This window comes from Parasteatoda tepidariorum, chromosome 2 (genome assembly GCF_982258835.1).
Source record: "Parasteatoda tepidariorum strain Cologne lab strain chromosome 2, Ptep-v5.0, whole genome shotgun sequence".
Lineage (NCBI taxonomy): Eukaryota > Metazoa > Arthropoda > Arachnida > Araneae > Theridiidae > Parasteatoda > Parasteatoda tepidariorum.
In genome coordinates this window covers 40,338,866-40,358,769 of record NC_141756.1, presented here as the reverse complement: position 1 = coordinate 40,358,769, position 19,904 = coordinate 40,338,866, and the positions used below count along the sequence as shown (strand labels likewise).

At 29.7% G+C, this 19,904-nt stretch overlaps 1 protein-coding gene across 1 annotated transcript in view; it reads left to right on the top strand.

Annotated features, from left to right (window-relative positions):
- LOC107437090 (dynein axonemal heavy chain 5) overlaps nt 1–19,904 on the top strand; it is a 156,088-nt gene that overhangs the window by 106,214 nt on the left and 29,970 nt on the right. The window contains exons 47-50 of the mRNA XM_043043611.3: nt 1,068–1,220; nt 3,878–4,104; nt 5,276–5,548; nt 12,501–12,763. Of these exons, the coding sequence (XP_042899545.3) occupies nt 1,068–1,220; nt 3,878–4,104; nt 5,276–5,548; nt 12,501–12,763 (916 nt within the window). The remainder of the gene's footprint in view (nt 1–1,067; nt 1,221–3,877; nt 4,105–5,275; nt 5,549–12,500; nt 12,764–19,904) is intronic.

The following is a 19,904-nucleotide window of genomic DNA, read 5'->3' as shown; positions in this document are numbered from 1 at the left end:
TGGGAGCAGGGTCAGTGGTGTGGCGTGTGTGGTGATCAGTCACATTGGCTGCTATTGTGAGCCAGTCCGTGGTTGATTGTGTGTTATGTATGTTTTGTTTATGTTGTGTTGTGTGTTTTACCTATTTTTATTATGAGTAGTAGTTGAGGCAGTGTTTTGGTGGTATAGATTGAGATATGATATAGATTAGTGTATTATTGTGTGTGCGTCAATCAACAGTTAAGCCATCTCTTGTTTGTGTGGATCGAGCTTGTGGGGTTTTTTTTATTTTATTTATTTATTTATTTATTATTATTATTATTATTATTAGCCTCACGGACAACAGCTTGTGTTGACTGACTGCCTGCCAAATGTTTGCTGGTCAGGGATGGGGCCAGAGTGTGTTTTTATGCTGCAGAAATGGTTTGCTTGGAGTCCTGACACCTCATGATTTTATTTGCTGCCAGTATTTTTACAAAGTTATTATTAGGTTTTTAACTTCTGGACAAGGTCGTTGATATATATGTTAAAAAGAATACAGCTTAAGACTGCTCCCTGAGGGAGTCCAGTCTGAAGAAGACCATATTTTGAAAGTTTTGTTCCGTATCTGACTCTGCAGAGGCGCTGACCTATGAAACTCTTGATCCAGTTTAGCATGTGTCCAGCTATTTCCATATTGTAAAGTTTAAGTAGGAGATTTTCTTTCCAAACTGTATCATATGCTGATTTCAAATCGACGGCAATTGCTGTAAGAACTTACCTTGAATCCAAAACGTCTTTTATAGCTTGACTAAAAAGAGTTACATGATGCGAAGTTGATCTTGACCTTCGAAAACCAGTCTGTTCTTCAGCAAGCAAGGAATGAGACTCCAGGTGCCAATTGAGTCTGTTGTAAATCATTCTTTCCATTGTTTTACACATAAGGCTTGTCAATGATATTAGTCTATAATTACGTTATAAATTATTTAATTCGATGTAAAATATCGGTCATGGTTAATTTTTTTAATCTAGTTTTAAAGTCCAGTTTATTGTTTTATGTATTTTTGGGATCCTTATTTATTAGAATTAAAGTTTTTTTTCTGTTTTAGCCTCTTTAGGTTCGAAGTTTGTGGAAGGTGTTCTTCTTGACTATGAAGATATGTGGCAAGAATCGGATAGCCGAACACCTCTAGTATGTTTGCTTTCAACCAGCGGTGATCCGAGCATGCAAGTTCATTTTTTTGCTAAAAAGAATGAACTGGGTATGTCATGTTTATAATATGCACTCTTTCTCATGTCTTCTAAGATTTAATGTTATTCGAATTTAAAGGAAATACCTGTATCTATATTTTTACTTTAAGCGATTGAAAACGAGTTTATAGTTCTGCTAAATTTAGACATATTCAAATAGATAGATATTAAAGTTATACAGTTGTAACTCACCTTGTATGCAACAAAACAACTGGGGACAGGTTGTACCAAGTTTCTGAGCAGTGGTCACGTAAAATCGAGATAATCCGACTTAGTGATGTTTGATGTCTGAGCTGCCTTTCTATGACATCCAAAATATACTCTATTGGATTAAGATCCGACGAGCTGAGTGGCCAGGGCATTTAATTGGTATTCGTCATTATGCTCTTCGAACCACTTCAATATTATTAAAGCCTTGTTAATTGAGGCGTTGTCAACGTTGGAAAATTCTATTTCCAGTTGGGAAAACCGATGCCATGTATGGGTGCAACTTATCCGCAATTATATTCAGGCAGTTCTCAACCAATGTATAATTCAGCCTCCACCAGCTTGTGTTTAACATGCAGTACATTTGGTGAGCAACTGTTTGCCCGGAAGATGGCGTAAATACGGTGGACTTCACTTATCCACGATCCGATATCCATGTAGGCATAGTTGGCAATGTTGGAACTATGCGATGTAGGTTACTGTAGGCACAGTTTGTAATAACACTGGGTCATCGCAAACCCAGGCTTAGAGGTAGAAAGACACTTGGCCAACAGAGGTCACAAGCGAGTTAAGAAGATACTTTTGGATATGGGGACGTCTGCTGCGCAGTCCCATATCCAACAGTGTCTACTTAACTGTAAGTTCCTATGAACTCCCACCTGAACCTGTACTGTACTGAGCTGTCAGCTGAGCCACTGTCTGGCGCTTATTTTTTCCCCCATCGGGGAAGTTTTCAGCTTCGTTTTCTTTGATGGGGTGTCGAAGTTTATCACCTTGATGTCTACTGCTTGGCTTCACCTTCACTTATCCACTTTGCATTTATTCTAAGAACGGCAGACTGTTAACAACCTATCAGACGTGTGACTCAAAGACTTGAAATGGCCAAAAGTTTCGAAACGAGTATCTTCGAAATTCGTTTCTAGTCTTCGTTCTATTAAGATTTTCCAGATACAAAATTCTCTTAAATCAGTAGCCTTTCCTATCACTCGTGAAAGTAAATTAAAAAATAATGTCTTCCCTTCTTCAGCCGTAGTTCAATAGCATTCCAATATAATAATGTGACCTCTGCGACATCCAAATGAATTCATTGAAAAATGGGGGGAGGAGTTATTGTCAGGTTCATTCTGCTTTGACTCATTAGAGTATAATCTAATAAATAATGTTAGAAGATAAACAGGGCAGAAGATATATTTAATTAAATAAGATCACGCCTTAAGTTAGACAAAATCATAAGATAATATCTAATGATCTTGAAACAGTGTTCAACCATAAATTGAGGAGGTATTCTAGAAATATCATTTTTTTGTTGCTGACTTTACAATCGACGGATCAAGAAAAGTCCCTTACTATTAACAAAAATGAAACAGTTAATGACTTAGAATCATACACTCTCGTCACCCCTAAAATATTCAATATTTGACAGAGAAGCTTTAAAAATCTGGGGTCTAAAAACAACTGTCTAAAAACATCTTGCAAATTCAAAATCATGTTTTCGTAACCACCTTACATCCAGCACTAAAATCTGTAACTAAACTTAACTAAAATTTACAATGGTGCTGCCAAAATGTTACATGGATTGTTTTTAAACCACCAGATTGTTTAACGAAACAACAAAAAAAATATTTCAGAAAAACAACATTTAAACCTGAGATGAAGAAAAAAAAGGCTGTGAGTATTTTTCTGTAATTAACTAACTATTTTTTACTTTAACCTATTTGCAATTTTGGCCTAGTTATTTAGTGATTATCCAGACAACTGAGATATTTCTTCTTTTGTAAGTGTATTTTTAACGCTAAATTGAGTCTAAATCTGAATAGATAGGAAAAATAGTTCAAAAGAAAAATCTAAATAAATACAAGTCAAAAATAACACTTTTTATGCATAGAAATCCTTGCAACGTCTGAACTATAAGTCAAAAGTTGCTAAGGTCTATTGACTAGTATTTGGTTAGAGTTGTTCCAAAACAGTACATTGGAATACGATTCCGAAATATTTCACTGGTAATAATGCCTGACTTCTCTAGATAGCATTCAAGTTTAAGTTCCTCCTCTCTTTTCCTGCCAAAATCCGAAGCTTGAGTTCTTGCAATTTTTTTAAGACTAGCAAAAAAAAGAATGTTTAGGTAAAACTTTCTTCTTTTCTTTTTTCGGATTTCTTTGTTTCGATGATTTTTGAATTAGCTTTACAGTAATACAAGCTATTTGTTAAAAATTAAAGGTAAAGAAAAATTTTACATTGAAATGAATTACAAAACAACAAAAAATACTATTATTTGTAAAGTTTATAGCATCGCTAGTTTATATTCCATCTCTTAGTTGAGATTTTCAATTAAATACTGCTTACATTGTTTTGTTTAATATTTAAAAACATTTTTAAAGAATACTATAAACTGCATAGTTTTATTCTCTTCTACAGTTTTGCATTTAATTGCAAATTACTGAATAATGACCTTTTTTCTTAGAGTATAATGCAGTTTCAATGGGACAAGGACAAGAAGTACCAGCTCGTCGAATATTGAATAAGATGTGCAAGACTGGTGGTTGGGTTATGCTGCAGAACTGCCACTTGAGCTTAGATTTCATTCAAGAAGTACTAGAAATTTTGTCCGAAGAAAATGATATTCACGAAAACTTTCGACTCTGGATAACAACGGAAGTACATCCAGTGTTTCCCATCAGTCTACTTCAGGTACACACTCATTTACATTTGTCACTACTTTTAATCGGTTGTTCCTTATATCATACTGTCGTAATTTGTTAATAATAGCATTGTCTTATTGTTTAAAATCTACGTTTCAAGGAATCAAAACTGATAAGAAACAAATTTGGATTTTCAGTTCGAGAGTTAATAAAGTAACGGTAATGTAACTCAGAAAGTAGCAGAATATCGGGTATGTGCAAACGGGATATCGGAGCAGTGAGGGGACAATGCAGTTGATGTGAAGAGTACATAAAACCATAGATCTAGTTGTAGCGTGGAAGTAGTTTCGTGGAAAAAACGGCTGCCAATGTTATCAAGAATTATCTACAGCGTGTGGCGAGACATTTCTTTACAGGGCAGTTTTACAATAGGTTTTGAGCTGATAGGACTGAAGATGCTAAATTGTACCTCGCAGGTTGACCCCCATTCATTTCTAAACATCTCGCTGTTGTCGTGAGTGGTCTTCTTTCTGTAGACCATTAATAGATTGTTCTGGAATTATTCGTTGAAGTTGGGCTCAATCACCATCAGATGTCAGTTGGATGAGGCATAAGAATTTCCGACATGCCATCTGTGATCGTAACATTAACAAAAAACTCTTGCCATCTAAGTACAAGACTGCTGATTAGTTTATATTGAAGGGAAGTAATGTAATTTTAATTATGCGTTCATGAACAAAAAGTTTTCTTATATGTTGCCATTACTTTTAAATATACATTTATATTATTATAATCATCGTATATTATTCAGCGATTCTCTGTACTTAACTGTATTCATATCTTGTTCTTCTGGGTTTCCTATACTTGTTGCAAATTAAACTAGAAAATTAAAGGAAGCTAAATATATGTAATACAGCACTTAATAACAGGTTTGTGAATTGTGGTAAGAATTAGAATGATGTAAGCGATAACTTATTTAATAATGTGTTTTGAGTGTATTGTTTTTTCTTATCTCATTTCCCTTCTGAGGCCTACTTTATGAGAGCAGAAACAAGCTAGTTGTGTAATAACTTTAAAATAAGATAAAAATGACTTGAATGAAAATGAAAGTGTAGCTAACTTTTTCAGTAAATGGAGCTTGACCACTTTTAAAACTAAGTCTTCAAATGTGTACATTTCTACAGCAAAAATAAATACATCTAACTATTTTCATACTTTAGATTTCGATTAAGTTCACAAACGAGCCGCCACAAGGAATTAAAGCTAGTCTAAAAAGAACTTATGCCAGCCTCCCAGATGACATACTAGAATACAGTAATGCTCCCCAATGGCAGCCTCTGCTTTTTGGCATTGCTTTCCTGAATACCATTGTCCAGGAAAGAAGGAAATTTGGACCTTTGGGCTGGAACATTCCTTACGAGTTCAACCAGGCTGATTTTCTGGCTTCTATGAAATTCATGCAGAAGCATCTTGATGATATGGAAACGAAGAAAGTATGTTATTATTACTCTTCATTCAATTAATTTTAAATCCTTTTGCTTAGAAATGAAAAAGTGCAGTTAAAGTTGAGTTTTTCTCTTTGTTGTATGAATAACTCGCAATTGATTAGTTGCGAGTTATTCATACAACAATGGAGTTTCATACCATAAAATAATCAAAAAGATTGAACCGTTTGGAATCAGAAAATAGTGAAATTTTAATCACGTTATAATATATCCCTTTTTCCCTTATTTCGAACCGTTTTCCAGATAGAAATCCAAACTCCACAGTTTTCACTTGGGGGCGCTGTAAGCGGCGTAATTTAGTGCATAGCTATTTTATTATGCATTGATACCATTTCTATAACTTTAACTGTAATTGCTTCACAGTTAAAAGGGTGATTACGAGTTTTATTGAGCACTTTTTGTTCCAAATAATTTCAAGATCGGGTTCGAAAACGTCCTGTGGTTTTTGGTTTTAGGTTACCAAAAGAAAAAACTTACTCATTACTATACTGCTAGTAACATCAAAACTTTTAAATGGTTTGCTTCCAAATGCAAAGCAAAAGCTTGCTTACCAAAGAATTTTTCGATAAATGCAAGTTTTATCCGATATTTGTCTTAGATATTACCATGTCTTCTGAGTTAAGTTCAAAACTATAAATTCTTGAAGGTTAATTTAAATACTTTATCTTAACATTTTGTTTAGACTGTTCATCGATGGTGATAAAGTGAAATAAATCATGTCTGGATTTAAAATTTTATAACAGTGCACAGAAATGTGTTTGAAATGTCTGTATGCATTTTAATGGCTATATTAAAGGTTAACGAAGAATGTTGTATAAATCATTTGTTTGCTTATAATTTCAATTAAATTTTATTATTTTTAAATTTAAAAATTTAATTTTAGCTAAGCATTTCATATGCATTTAATAGTATTTCAATTCAAAGAGGCTCAAATCAAAAATTCTACAATTTTTTCTTCGAATTGAAGTAATAAAATATACTTAGGCTTGTAAAGACTATTTATAGCAATTTTGTAATAAGTTTTGCTTGTTTTCGATAATATCAAGCATTGAAGTTTTAGATAAAGTCGAAATCTTTTCGTAAAAAAACATCACGAAAAGAATTTTAGATAAACATCACATATCTTGCCTGTATATAAATAAACTTTTTTAAATAAGGTTATTTGTTGACTCTTCGAAAGCATAATATTTTATTCTAAATATCAATCCAATTTTAAAGTAAAATATTTAATATAGTTTTCAAAGGTCGTATATTAATGCAAATTGTTTCTAGACTTAAGTAAGAAGTATATGAAATATTCCCTTTTTTCCCTCACATCTAATATTTTATTCACTTTTACTTTCCACTTTATGAATTCGAAAATTTATATCTGGACTTTCAAATATCTTATTTGTCTTATTTCTTACATTTTCTCTTTGATTTAGGAGGCTGTTAGTTTTTTTATATTATTTTTTTCGACATTGTAAAGAATAATAAATTAAATTCGTTATAAAAACCTTCAACGAAAAATAAATTCTTTGATGTCTGAAAATTTCATATCATTACAGTAAAGAATATAAAATTGTATGTACAGGGGATGAATGAAAATAAGAAATATTTTACTTGCGTTATTTCGAAATGTGTGGAAAAAATAAACTAAAGATTTCTTATAGAACAAAACTGTTGAAACCCATTTGTTTGAGAAATAAAATTTAATAAATATCTTTTTTTCATTCAGTAGGCTTAGAACACAAGAAAATACGGGCGACTCCTTAACATTCTCGTTTTGCTCACCTCTTTTAACTTTCTTGATCAAAACCGTTACATCAAAATTAAAAACCATTAAATTAAGAAATTATAAATATTTTTATCGTATTAACAATTCCGATTCTGTAAGGAAAGTTTAAAATCTTCTGAATGAAAATTCTTTTCTTGCGTTGACAAGAAAAATTGATCTAAACTAAACAGTTGTGAAGAATTGAAAGGTCAAAAGCGAATATTTCATATCAACACACAAAGCATTCGATATTATGCTCATGCAGATTCAATAATAATAATTTTATTCATTGTTATTGTTATTCATTAAAAATTGACTATTAGTCGGGTTGTTATGTTTAAGTGTAATAAGAAAGAACTGTGCTCGAAGACCAGAAAAAGCGTGAGTGACAATTATAAACGAGGTAACATTGAAAAATGTGCAGAGGACGTGACGTCATACATGTTTGTTGTTTTCAACCCCTTACCGATCGGTTAATTTTCAAGAAAACGGTCATAAGAGTGCCTATTTTTTTTTGGCTTTTGTATTTGTCTTACGTAATTGATTAGTGCTGACATCTAGTTTAAAATGAACTAACTATGTACAATTACCTTAATATCTTGGTACTGCCATCTGGTGTGTAAAATGAGAAATAAAATGCTTTCAGAGCAAAAGAAATTAATTAGTTTTATTTTTATTGGCGCGTTACTACTGAACACTCCAGCCCGTCAATAACACGGGAGCGAGAAATAGAGGGCGAAACCTCACCCCGTCATTTTCACGGGAGCGAGAAGGAAGGGGTTAAAAAGCATTGTATGCTTTCTGCAAGTTTTTCAATCGCATGTCATTTATTTGAATTTGAAATTTTTTAATTCAATAACTTATAATTGATTAAAAAACTTACTTTTTTAAGAGAACTGACTTTAATAATTGATTTAAACTCTTAAGATTTTAACTCCTAAAATTCTTCTAATAGAACATAATTCAAATAGGTTTAACTTAGTAGCGAAGTGAGTATGGTTTACAAAGCAAACCATATAAGATTGCATAAGGCTTTGGGGGTTGAGGTTGAGGAGCGTCACCGACCAGAGAGTGGAGTCCACTAGTATAATTTATTTACCGTTTCATATCATTGTAAGGCGATAACTAAATATTTCTATCAAATAACGGAATTCGTTTGATTGGATGGAGTCGTTATTTTTGAGTCGTTTGTTTTGGAAAATTCCTTAAAAATTTAACATAATGTAATAAATGGTAGAATGTTGAAAGTTTTCAACGTGCGCAAATTCAAGAAATTTATATTTTTTGAGAATGAAATATTTAAAAAGTTGTGATTCATAAAACAGTTAAATACAAATTTAATGAAGGAAAAATCGTAAAAGCCCTTACCCGGCAATGTGGATGATTCAAATTAATAACTTAATATAACTTGTCCTTCTGTAATTTTGTTTTAGAAATGCTATTACACATTTTTCTGAATGTTTAACAAACTTCACCAATATTCGAAACCTGTGTGATTATGCAAGGTCCTTAAAAAGTGTTACGTATGATAGGTTAATTGATAAATGATAGAATAACGTAGCAACTAAACAACATGGAACATCATTTATTGTTTCATAATATAAACTAAGGGACAATTTATTTTTACACTGTATGCATTGTATGCAACAAAGTTGAGTTCTTTTTATCTATTACTCAAAAATAATTGAAAATCAAAAAATATTGAACAAATTAAATTTTTATTTTACAATAATGAATTATAAAATTCATAAACTAGTTATAAGCAAGTTGCTTACGAAGCTGTTTTTGAGAAATTGCGCATTTTTTTATTATACAATTTCGAGTTTTATCGCCTAATAATAATTCTAAACAATCACCTCAAACAAATACATTTTCAATCAAATTTTACTGATTCCTTTTTCTTTCTAAAATCGATTAAGTATAAATCAATATACGCCATAAATGTAATAAAAACATCATTAAAGTATAATACAAATTGAATAATTGTTATTTTAAAGTTGTTTTTGTTTTTTTAATTTCTTTAGTTGTTGTTTTTTTTTAAATTTAAGGGGTACCACCCCTTTTTGCTTAATTAATTCTCCCCCACGATTGATATTTTTTTCTGAACGTAACAATTATTGTTACAGCCAAATTTAAAATTATTCAATTAAAATAATTCAAAGTATCTTTTATTGTTAGCAGATTTGGTTACTCAGATAAGTTATTCAATTTGATTGGGAATAAAAGTAAACTTAACCATTTTTCCCTTCTCTCACTATTCCCTACTATTTATATTTTGTTTGGAAGGTAACAATAACTGTTTCATAAAAATTTAAAATTACTCAATTAAAAAAAATCAACGTTTCTTATAACACTCGCGCAGATTTGGTTACGTAGATTAAATTTCCAATTTGATTGGGATAAAATGTAAACCTAACTATTTTGCTACGTCTTACCATTACAACTTCATCCAAAATCTTGATTTTAAAAAAAAATTAACATTTAAATTACTAAATTTGCAAAATGTTTTTTTTTTTCGTCAAAGGAATTATTTTAGCAATAGTACCTAAAAAGAATAGTTTAGTTTTGCTTCTATTTAAAATAATATTTTAATTTTGTATTTAATTGCATTAATTGGTTATTTTAATTGCATGTGTTGACATCGCACAATTTAAGATAAAATTGATTAAAAATTAAATATAACTTGTTTACAGCATGATGGTTGCAAAACAATATGATAAAATTTTTATCTAAATTTATTTATAGTTTTAAATGAAATTTAAATAAAGACTAAATCTTTAAGGTATCCGACTACCTTAAAAAAGAGGATTTTCACAAAAAATCACTTTTTTATTTTATTGCTTTATAATAATGCCCAATTTTTCTAGTTTTAAAAACTGTTTTGTTTTTGAATGCACGTCAAGCAGAACTTTAGTTATAGCTATTTTAGTAACAGATGACAGCTGTCCAACTTGCCGGAAATTACAAAAATGAAGCCGGTAGTAGGTAATAGTTTCGGTTCCATTTCTATTTGTGTGTTTATTTTTCTTAGATATTTAATTTTTAAAAGCTCTTAAACTCACGGCTAATAATCTGAATTATATTTTAATTAGATTTTACGTTTCGTGGTTACTATTTGTGGGTAACATGAAAAGTTAGCATATTTCTGATAGTTTGTTTACATTTGAAGCGTACTTTCTATATCTTGATTTTGATTTGTTTTGAAGAAATTTATTGATTTCTTTCAAACAAATTTGTTATTTATTTTGATGAATTTATTGAAATGGGTAAAGGACGTACTTCTCGATCTATGAAACGTAAATATTACGGTAATCAACATGCCACCAAAAGCGATGATTTGAGTAAAGTTGATTATACCATTTATTCAAAATTGTGTAAAGAAGATGAATCTATTACTTCAAGCTCTTCAAAATTATCGATTTCTATGGATGTCAATAAAGAACTGATGCCTTTGGATAAAAACAATCCGTGTGGCAATCGAATAATTGATATTGAGATCCTAATGGTGATATTAGCTTCATTATGTTGTCCGGTTTGCTATGATAACAAATTGCATTTAGAAGAAAATTCTAGATTTGAGCTATTATAAATATTATAAAAAATATTTTTTACTTCTAATTATTAATAAAAACTATATTTAGACATATATATTAAAGTGTGAAAATACAGTAAGATGGTTGTTTAATAAAAAATTGTTCCTGTGTTAAATGTTTTATAAGTAGTAGACTTTTGATGTTATTCACTAAATACTTTAAAATATCGCTAAATAATACGTTAAAATATCGTTACGTTAAATAAAACTAGGAAAATGTGTGAAGGAATGTGCCCCCTATAAAATATAATAACTTCCTACTGACAAACATTCATAGTTTTTGGAAAAAATGTAATTATAAACTTTAATTGTGTTTTTCTCCAAATGACAATTTTGCTGTTTTTTGTCTACGGAAAACAAGATAACTCAACTAATTATAATAAATTTGTCTTCAAACTTTCAGAGATTGTTTCTTGTATTGGTGGTTATGTAACAGACCTCCAGAATTCAGATAACTGTATTATTTTTTGTTTTATGAGATATTTTGCAATAGATAATGTGAAGAAAATGTGAAAAAAATGGAAAAATATGCTTAACACTCCATAAATTTTTTTAATTTCATGCTATCATTTAAGTTGAGGTTCATAACACTTCAGAGGGTTATACGAAACGGCTCAAAAAGTTTGATAGCTGCATGTACATTAGTTTTTTGTGTAGAGTGTTTTCCGTTAATGAGTTATTTTCATTAAAATTATCTAAAAAATACTCTTTAAACAAAAAATTTCCTGTATATTAAACTTTTCTCTATTAAATATGTTTATTTAAATTAATATACAATATAAATTGCAATAATGTTGTGAAAAATATTTATTTTTCAAAAATTTTGTCCCGAAGGTAGTCGGATACCTTAATGGTCGAGTTATTCTCGGTATTATTTTCGACCGAGTACGACACTGATTTTCCTGTGTTTGATTATAAACAGATAAACCTCAAGGAATTACTTTTCCAATCTATTTGAATTAATTTGCGAATACAAATCACTATTCTCCATATTAAATGACATTTAAAATCAACGTTACTCATTCGGCATAACGAATATGATTTATTCAAACATTAAATACAGTTAGTTCTTATATAATAACTTTGATTTTGATTACCTAATATTTTTTTCTGTTTTTGTAAGTGGTAGTTTCATGTTTTTCAACAAAAGTCTTATAAAGGGAGTTCATAGTTATAATAATAATGAATATCTAATGACATTAAAATAATAATTAAGATATTTAAAACTTTTTTTTTTCGAATGGGCGCCTGTGTTAACATCCGTCAATTCAGGCATCTACAGGGCGATTTTGTTGACCTCTCTGTCAGGGGCGCCATATTAGATGGGCCAACGTCGCTCCCACAGTAAGGACAGATAGTACAGAGAAGGAAAGAACATCCATGACTTGCCCGGAATTCGAACCCAGAACCTTTCTGATGCAAGGGCAGTTCCTTGCCCCCTACACAGACCGGTCGGCATATTCAAAACTAATACTGTTCTTTGCATTCTCGGAGAGTTTAGATTTGGGTGAAAATTTCGTTTCGTTTCCTGCTGGGTGTAATATATAGGCTTATTGCAAAAGTTTTATTCATAAAAATTATGTTTGTGATAGGGTCCATGTTGGCGAACCATAAGATTTATGCTGGCGGAGGTGAAATATGGAGGTCGCGTAACTGACGATTTCGACAAAAGACTGCTCACAACTTACATGAATGAATGGTTCAATGAAAAGATACTTCACCACCATTTTGAATTCTATCCAGGCTACAAATTGCCAGTGTGCAATAATCTGAGACAATGCTTGGATGGAATCAGAAGAATTCCAGCCGATGATTGCCCTCCAGTGTTTGGATTGCATCAGAATGCAGATATAACGTAAGTACCATAGAAATTTATTTAGTGAAAAAAATTCCGTAAAAACGCAGAAAAAAAAACTAAACTGTTTAACTAAAACTGTTTAATTATTTAAGTTCTTGTTCAAAAAGGTATATAACTGGACATCTCATTCACAAAATTTTGGAAAACTCTTGATTTTTTTCGGGGTATTTCTTTTAGATATTTCAAAATATTGTTATTATTTGATAAATATCTAGTTGATAAACATCTAGTCTGGTGGGTAAGAATTTCTTACCTTGTCTTCAGCGGGGTTGCAGTTTATGGGGCAGCTTTTAGCTGTTTATGTGATCGGACTGTACTTTCAATGATCGTGTTTTAGTGGTTCAGATTTGACTTCTAATGTAATGTACCCGGTGGTTTCAGAGCCGGGAAGTAATTTACAGAGTTATACTTATTTTATTTCTGTAATATAATTTAAACTTCTGTAAATATCTTTTTTATTTTCACAGAAATTTTCCGTTATTAATTCTCAGTTATTTTACGCGAGACTCACGATAAATGATTTTCAGATGGTTCTCGCATACAATCTTTTTACAGTGCATCTTGGAGTGCTTTGTTTTTGCTTGCAGCTTAGCTGTTGATTTGCATGAAAAGAATAAACACACGAATATAAATAAGGTAATGGAATATAATTAATATGTTAATCGAATATAAATATGCTTGCACGTTTGGCATAAATATGGTACCATATACATTTGGTGATGAGTTCATCCTGTTTAGTGGTATGCCTGAACCAATTTAGTATATGACGCATAATAACATCCAAATTAATAAAGAACCAAGAAATTCTGATTTAATTTTGAAGTGTTAATTCTCAGTCTTAATCTTCTCTTAAATCTTTTTCCTTGTGATGAGTTGTTAATCAGAAATTTTGCCAATGCTCGATTTCGAGTACGCAAGATGTTAACTCTGCGGGAATTTTCCTAGTGATTAAAACAATTGAAAACCTGCAAGTGACGTTATCATAAGTGAAACGTGTCTTTTTGTTGACTCAGATATCAATCAGGTTCGACACGCCTCCCTGACGTCACTTACAGGTATCCAATTAAATTGATTTAAATCCCATGTGTAATCAATTTACTTCTTCTTGAGTTGCAAGAACACTATTGGAAGAAATTTGAAAAAATTAAGAAGTGGTTGGTAAAATATTCGCAAAATAAACGAATTTGTTTACGAATAATATTACATGAATTTTATGTTTATTGGATAACCATTTTCTGTTATACTCGTATTTCGACGTTTCAGTTTTACATAAATTTTACGCATACTTAGTAAAATTTAAAGGTGAAATATACGTATTTTGGACGTAAAATTGATGGTTCTCCACATGGGAATTCCTTATTTTTGTAATTATTTGAAATTTTTAGGCTGTCAAAAGCTCTTGTTGTCAGAACAAAATTAACAGGATTTCAAAATTTAAAGATAATCAGTTCATATCTACAGCTTTTTGGCTATTAACTTATTGAAGAGGTTGATGGCTACCGAATTTCCCCAAAATAACCAACCATATGAAATATCGAAAGAAAACGAGAAGATAGTGGAAATGTACGTTTTGATCCGTTTTGAAACAAGAAACTATGTAATTTTTTTAAAAAAAAAAATAACCATTTGCAGCTACAACTTGGCACAGTATGAGAACAAAAATGACAGTTGATCTTATAACTATTTCAGCAGAACAGTCTGACATGCAGCAGAAAATATTGTTTTATAGTTTTTCCTGTCTGTGCCGCCATCTATCTGCTTATTTTGTAACCGATTGTGAATTCTAGTTGGCGAAACAAATTACATTTCTGTCTACTTCAATTTTTTTATAAATTTATTTTTCATACCTAAAATAATCGGCTTATTTACACTCTCTCGGAGCGACAATAAAAAATTCAAAAGCCTAAACCTTAACTGAAACTTTTTAAAAAGTATTTGATTTTTAAAAAACTTTCCCTTAAAAATGGTTTCTATTCTACTTTTCATGACTCTTATAGTTTTTTAAAAGTTTTATAATGAGACCGTCTTTTGAGTTCTATAAATTACTAATATTTTTAATATAAAAATTAATATATTAATTGCTATCTTCAATATTTCAGTATGGAACAATGTATTATACATTGTTAAATGTTTAATTAAAACAAAAAGGATTTCCTCATATATACAAATTGAGTTTGAAAATTGTTGTTTTTAATTTAACATTTTGTTTAATGTAGTGGACCTAAATTATGTTGAAACAATCGTAACTGAAAAAAATATATTTGTATATTTTAAATTAACACGAGAATACCGTATTGTGCGTCATTGAACAGACTGTATTGGAACAAACGTAATCGATGCGATTATCATATGCAACGAAAATAAAAAAAAGTAATATGCGTGCTAACATTTAATAAAATCAGATGCAAAAAATTATGAAGTTATATCATGCTTCTAAGACTGCAAATTTGAAAAAAGATTTGTCAGGTTCGTGAAAACGTGCTTTTTCCATATTCTTCCGATCTCATCGATACTGTTAAATTATGCAAGAAATAAACGGGAAAAAAACGGATTTTAAAAAAAAGATACTGTGAATTATATAAAGTGAGAGCAATGTAAAATAAAACCTTTCTATTCACTCAATGAAATAATAAGTTTATTTGAAGAAGCGCATAAGAAGTGCAAACATTAAAGTTATTGTAAATATAAAGAATTATTATTTTGGTAATAATATTTTCAAAATTATAGAAAACTGGGGTACTTTTTGTGTTAGTTATTGAAGGCAAAGGTTTTAGAGCGTTAAATAATCTAGTTTAAAAAGAGAAAGCTTTATTTGTGGTAATCTTTTATTTCCAGTGTGAACACCCTATTTTTAAATGGGTGATTTTATATTTCTGTTCACGATCGAAGTACCTTTGTTTTTCTTAAATATTTAAAATCTTTCATTCACTGTTTCAAATAAATTTGGGCCTTTATATCATTTTAAACTTGTACACTCTTTATTTTTCATAACTGACACGATTGTTACATACAATTAAAGTATTATTAATGTTTTTTTTCATTTTTATTGCAACTTCAAAGCATATTTCATTTTTGTTTAAAAATAGTTATTAATAAACAAATTTATTTAACGTTTAAATTTTCCAAATATGTTTTTAAAATTCAACTGTAAGCATGGTGAATAAAACCTTCCACCAAACCTGTCATTTGCCTCAGCTGTAAATTAAACATTGGCACTAATTTGCATCCACAGTTAATCTTTATTATCTTTTGAAAAATCAAACGGAAGTGACTTTAGATTTGGAGCTAAAAAGTTTAAGAACCCAATTGCAGGTCAAAGTGGCTCTCTCCCGAGACAATAAAAATACCAGTGCGTACAAACGAAGACCATACTAGCACTTCATTGAAGTGCTCTGTTAGATATTTTGAACCTTGATGAATTGTAATATAGTTCCAAGTCACTACCACCTTAATATGATGCTAATTTTAGACCTTATTATTGCTCTTCTTAAACTTGATTACAAAGTGCTATGGTTCAACTTGTACGAAAACTTGGTTCAATTTAACGCATTTTAAGAGATGCAGCAAATTTGCAATGGTTTATGGTTACATATTAACATACATATATTCGTATAAACGCGTACATACATTCGTATAAACAGTATAGTTTATGGTTTAAAATAAAAACATCATGGTTTATGATTTCAAGTACTAATATTACGTTATGGTTTAAGATTCCATGTAAAAATATCTATATACATATTAACAGCATGGTTTAAAGTACGAAAATTGTATCATTTTTAATGGTTACATATACATATAAACAGTATGGTTTACGGTACTAACATTATGATTCAACGTTGCTCCAATTTTTCAAAGAGTGTAAAATTAGTTTTATTATTATACCCACTATTTAAATGTTTTAGTTTAAAATTTTATGGTAATTTTAAATTTAACTTTTAAAATATTTTCAAATTGTTAGACTTTTTTATTAACTTAGAAAGAGGACAAAAAAATAGTCATTATAAACCAAATCATTTTTTAAACGACAAAGAGTTTTGTTTTGATGTTACGAGCCATTTTAAATTAATTAAATATCTGGTTTATTACAAAGACTGTTGCAGATACTTAGTAGTGTGTTTTGTGTTTAATTAATTAGAAAATATTAAAAGACGATGCAATTTGTATAATACAGCTTTCTTCTTTATTTCCACCTTTTCCTATTAAAATATATTTCAAAACTCCATTTATTATTGATCAACAAAACATAATAACGTTTTCTTTTTTTGGAAAATAAAGACACATTTTGATACATCTGCATAGTTAGAAATCAATTCTATAAATATTTAATTTTTAGCTATTGATAGTTTTTTACACAATATTTGTAATATTATTATTATTTCTCGGAAAAAAGGGTTAAATAACAATTTCTAAAAGGATATCGTAAACTTTGTTCTAAGTAGACTAAAGTGAATAATAACGGAAAAAGCACAAATAAAGTACAGATGTGGACATTCTATAGTTTTGGTACTCTATTACCAATATAAAATAACTAAAAATCATAACTATATTTACCTGTAAATCATTTATTTGGTCCCCATTTAAAGGTATGCATTTACCAAAAATTTTGATTTATTATCTTTTCCTAATGTTATTCTCTGTTATTACTTCGTTTTTAGTATTATTTTCAATTTAAAATTTTAATCTTGAAGCGAAAAGTGATCTTCCTTTATTAGAATATAAAGTAATTGTATGATATTACTTTGCTCAAAACATTTTAGGATAAACATACGCAGTAACCGCTTTTTAGTTTTCAAACTGTAAATACGGTTTCCTTACTTTTATACTAATTTTTTTGTTAAAACTGAGTATGGTTAGCATATGCATTTAAAATAATGAATACAATATAATTAATCAAATCATAAAGTGATGTTACGAATTAACTTTCCACTCTGATGTTAAATAATAAATTCGGAAAACAATATTTCATGAGTATTTATAGTAACATAAAGTTAAATAAGAATTTAAAAAGCACGTTTGTGGAGGAAATTACAAGAAAATTTAATCTATTTAAATTTTATGGATAAATTTTTTTAAAAAATCGGTATTAAATCTTGCAGTACCTAATGTATGTAAATGCGACGAAACATTTTTTAATATTTTAATGAATTTGAATAATACTTAACTTTGATATAAAAAATGTTTACTGTTTATAAAAAAACTTAAAAATAAAATCGTGGGATTGGTGATCAAAGCGAGCAGGGAATGGATCCTAATTACTCATAACTTTAAATGGAGTCCAATTTCAGTAGCATTCAGTCTTATTCACTAATTATTTTTACAATTAAATTAGATTGATGTAAGCAAATTTAATTATGCTGTGTCTAAGAAAAAAATATCAACAATTTAAATGAAAAAATTCTTAAACAGTCTTGTATGCATATGAAATTTAAATGTTCAACTATTTTAAAGAAATAAAATAAAGCCTGAATAAATTTAAGAATTTACAATTATCAATAGCTTTATTTAAATCTCTCTTAAAAAATTTTATGTTTAATGTCATAAATTTATATAAGTCTAAACGGATGGCCATTAAACAGATAAATACTTTTTTTCCGAGTTTTATAGCTTAAAAATACATTTATTCATTTATCAATATTAACTTTCGCATAAATTTCTTTGTTTCAACGATAATGACTGGAAAATTTAGCTATGAAATATTGGCGAGCATTAACATCAAATGATTTACATGCGCTTGTTGTATGATTATGGCTGGCTTTAAAATGCTCTTAAAAATAGATGCTTTTATAGAACGAAAGAAAATTGAATGTTTTGAGCTTAATCTTAGATAGGGAAAAAATTCGATTACGATCAAAAGTTATTATTTATATGTTTTTCTTCGTTCTGCGGAATTTCATTATTTATGTATTTTGATTCGTTTATAGTTCCCTTAAAATGATTGGATTAAATGTCTAACAAAATGTTTAACGACTCATTTCTTTTATTTTGTAGTTAAAAAGTATGATGTTTCTTAAGTGCTTTATTTTATAACCTGGTTTAGTCATGTTTTTTTTTTTTTTTTTTTTTAACATCATCTTATTTCATTTAGTTCTAGTTTATATTCTTTCGTAACAAACAAATGAATTTATTGTTAACTAGATTAATTTATTTTGATTTTTTAATTAACTTTTGTACTACGTTTTTATTAATTTGCTTTCTTACTTGTGAGGTTGATGATGTCTAAAGCTAAGCCAAAGCTCTTAGCTGAATAAAATTCAGGTTTAATTATTTCAACACAATTATACGTAGTATACCTCGAATTTTTATCACCAACTAAGAATAATTTGTTATACTAGTGATAGGACTTATTCCAATGGTTTAGATTAGCTCTAAACCTTAAAACTGTACAAAGGTTCATTTAAATTTGAGGCAACCATTGATGTTATTAAGAGTCGATCCTCCACAGCAGTGTTGAGTCAGTCAAGGATGTGCTATGCAGATATTGTAGTTTGAGCATGGTCGAAATTTCATTCAATTTTCAAATTTGATGCCCTTGAGTCAGCTCTAAGTCTACGAAGAATTGTTGAGATGCTTCGAGGGACCTTGAATTTCAAAAGCTTAACAGCAGATTTTCTGGTATACCAGTTATGAACATGGGCAGGAAGTTGGTCTAGTTTCTTTTTCAAAATGGAAAGATTATCATTTTCAGAGGGAAGTGTCATGTTCTCTTTAGTTCTTTGGTTCCGAATTTCTCCTAGTCGTCAGCCCTTTTTTGATATTTCAATGTGAGAAAGGATTAACTAAAAAATTAGATCTGATTCCTTATGAAAATTGATTATATAGGCTAGGCTAGCTAGGCAGGCTATTTTAGTAGTATTATTATCGATTATAATGGCACCCATCCTCAAATAAATTTCAATCTGTAAATTTTTTTAATCATCGTCTGAAGAAGTCAATTTAATGGCTGCGGATTTTAGTAGTTCTGGTAAATCCTGATTTTTTTTATACATTTGAAGTAAGCTGAGTTCGAAATACAGTAGTTGGAAGGGTTTCGTGTGAAAAGAAGTAAGTGTTAGGATGTCAGTTGCTATAGGAACTTGTCTGAATTCTTCCAAAAGAACGAGGTGGTGAGAGAATAGTTGCTATAATCGTTTATAAG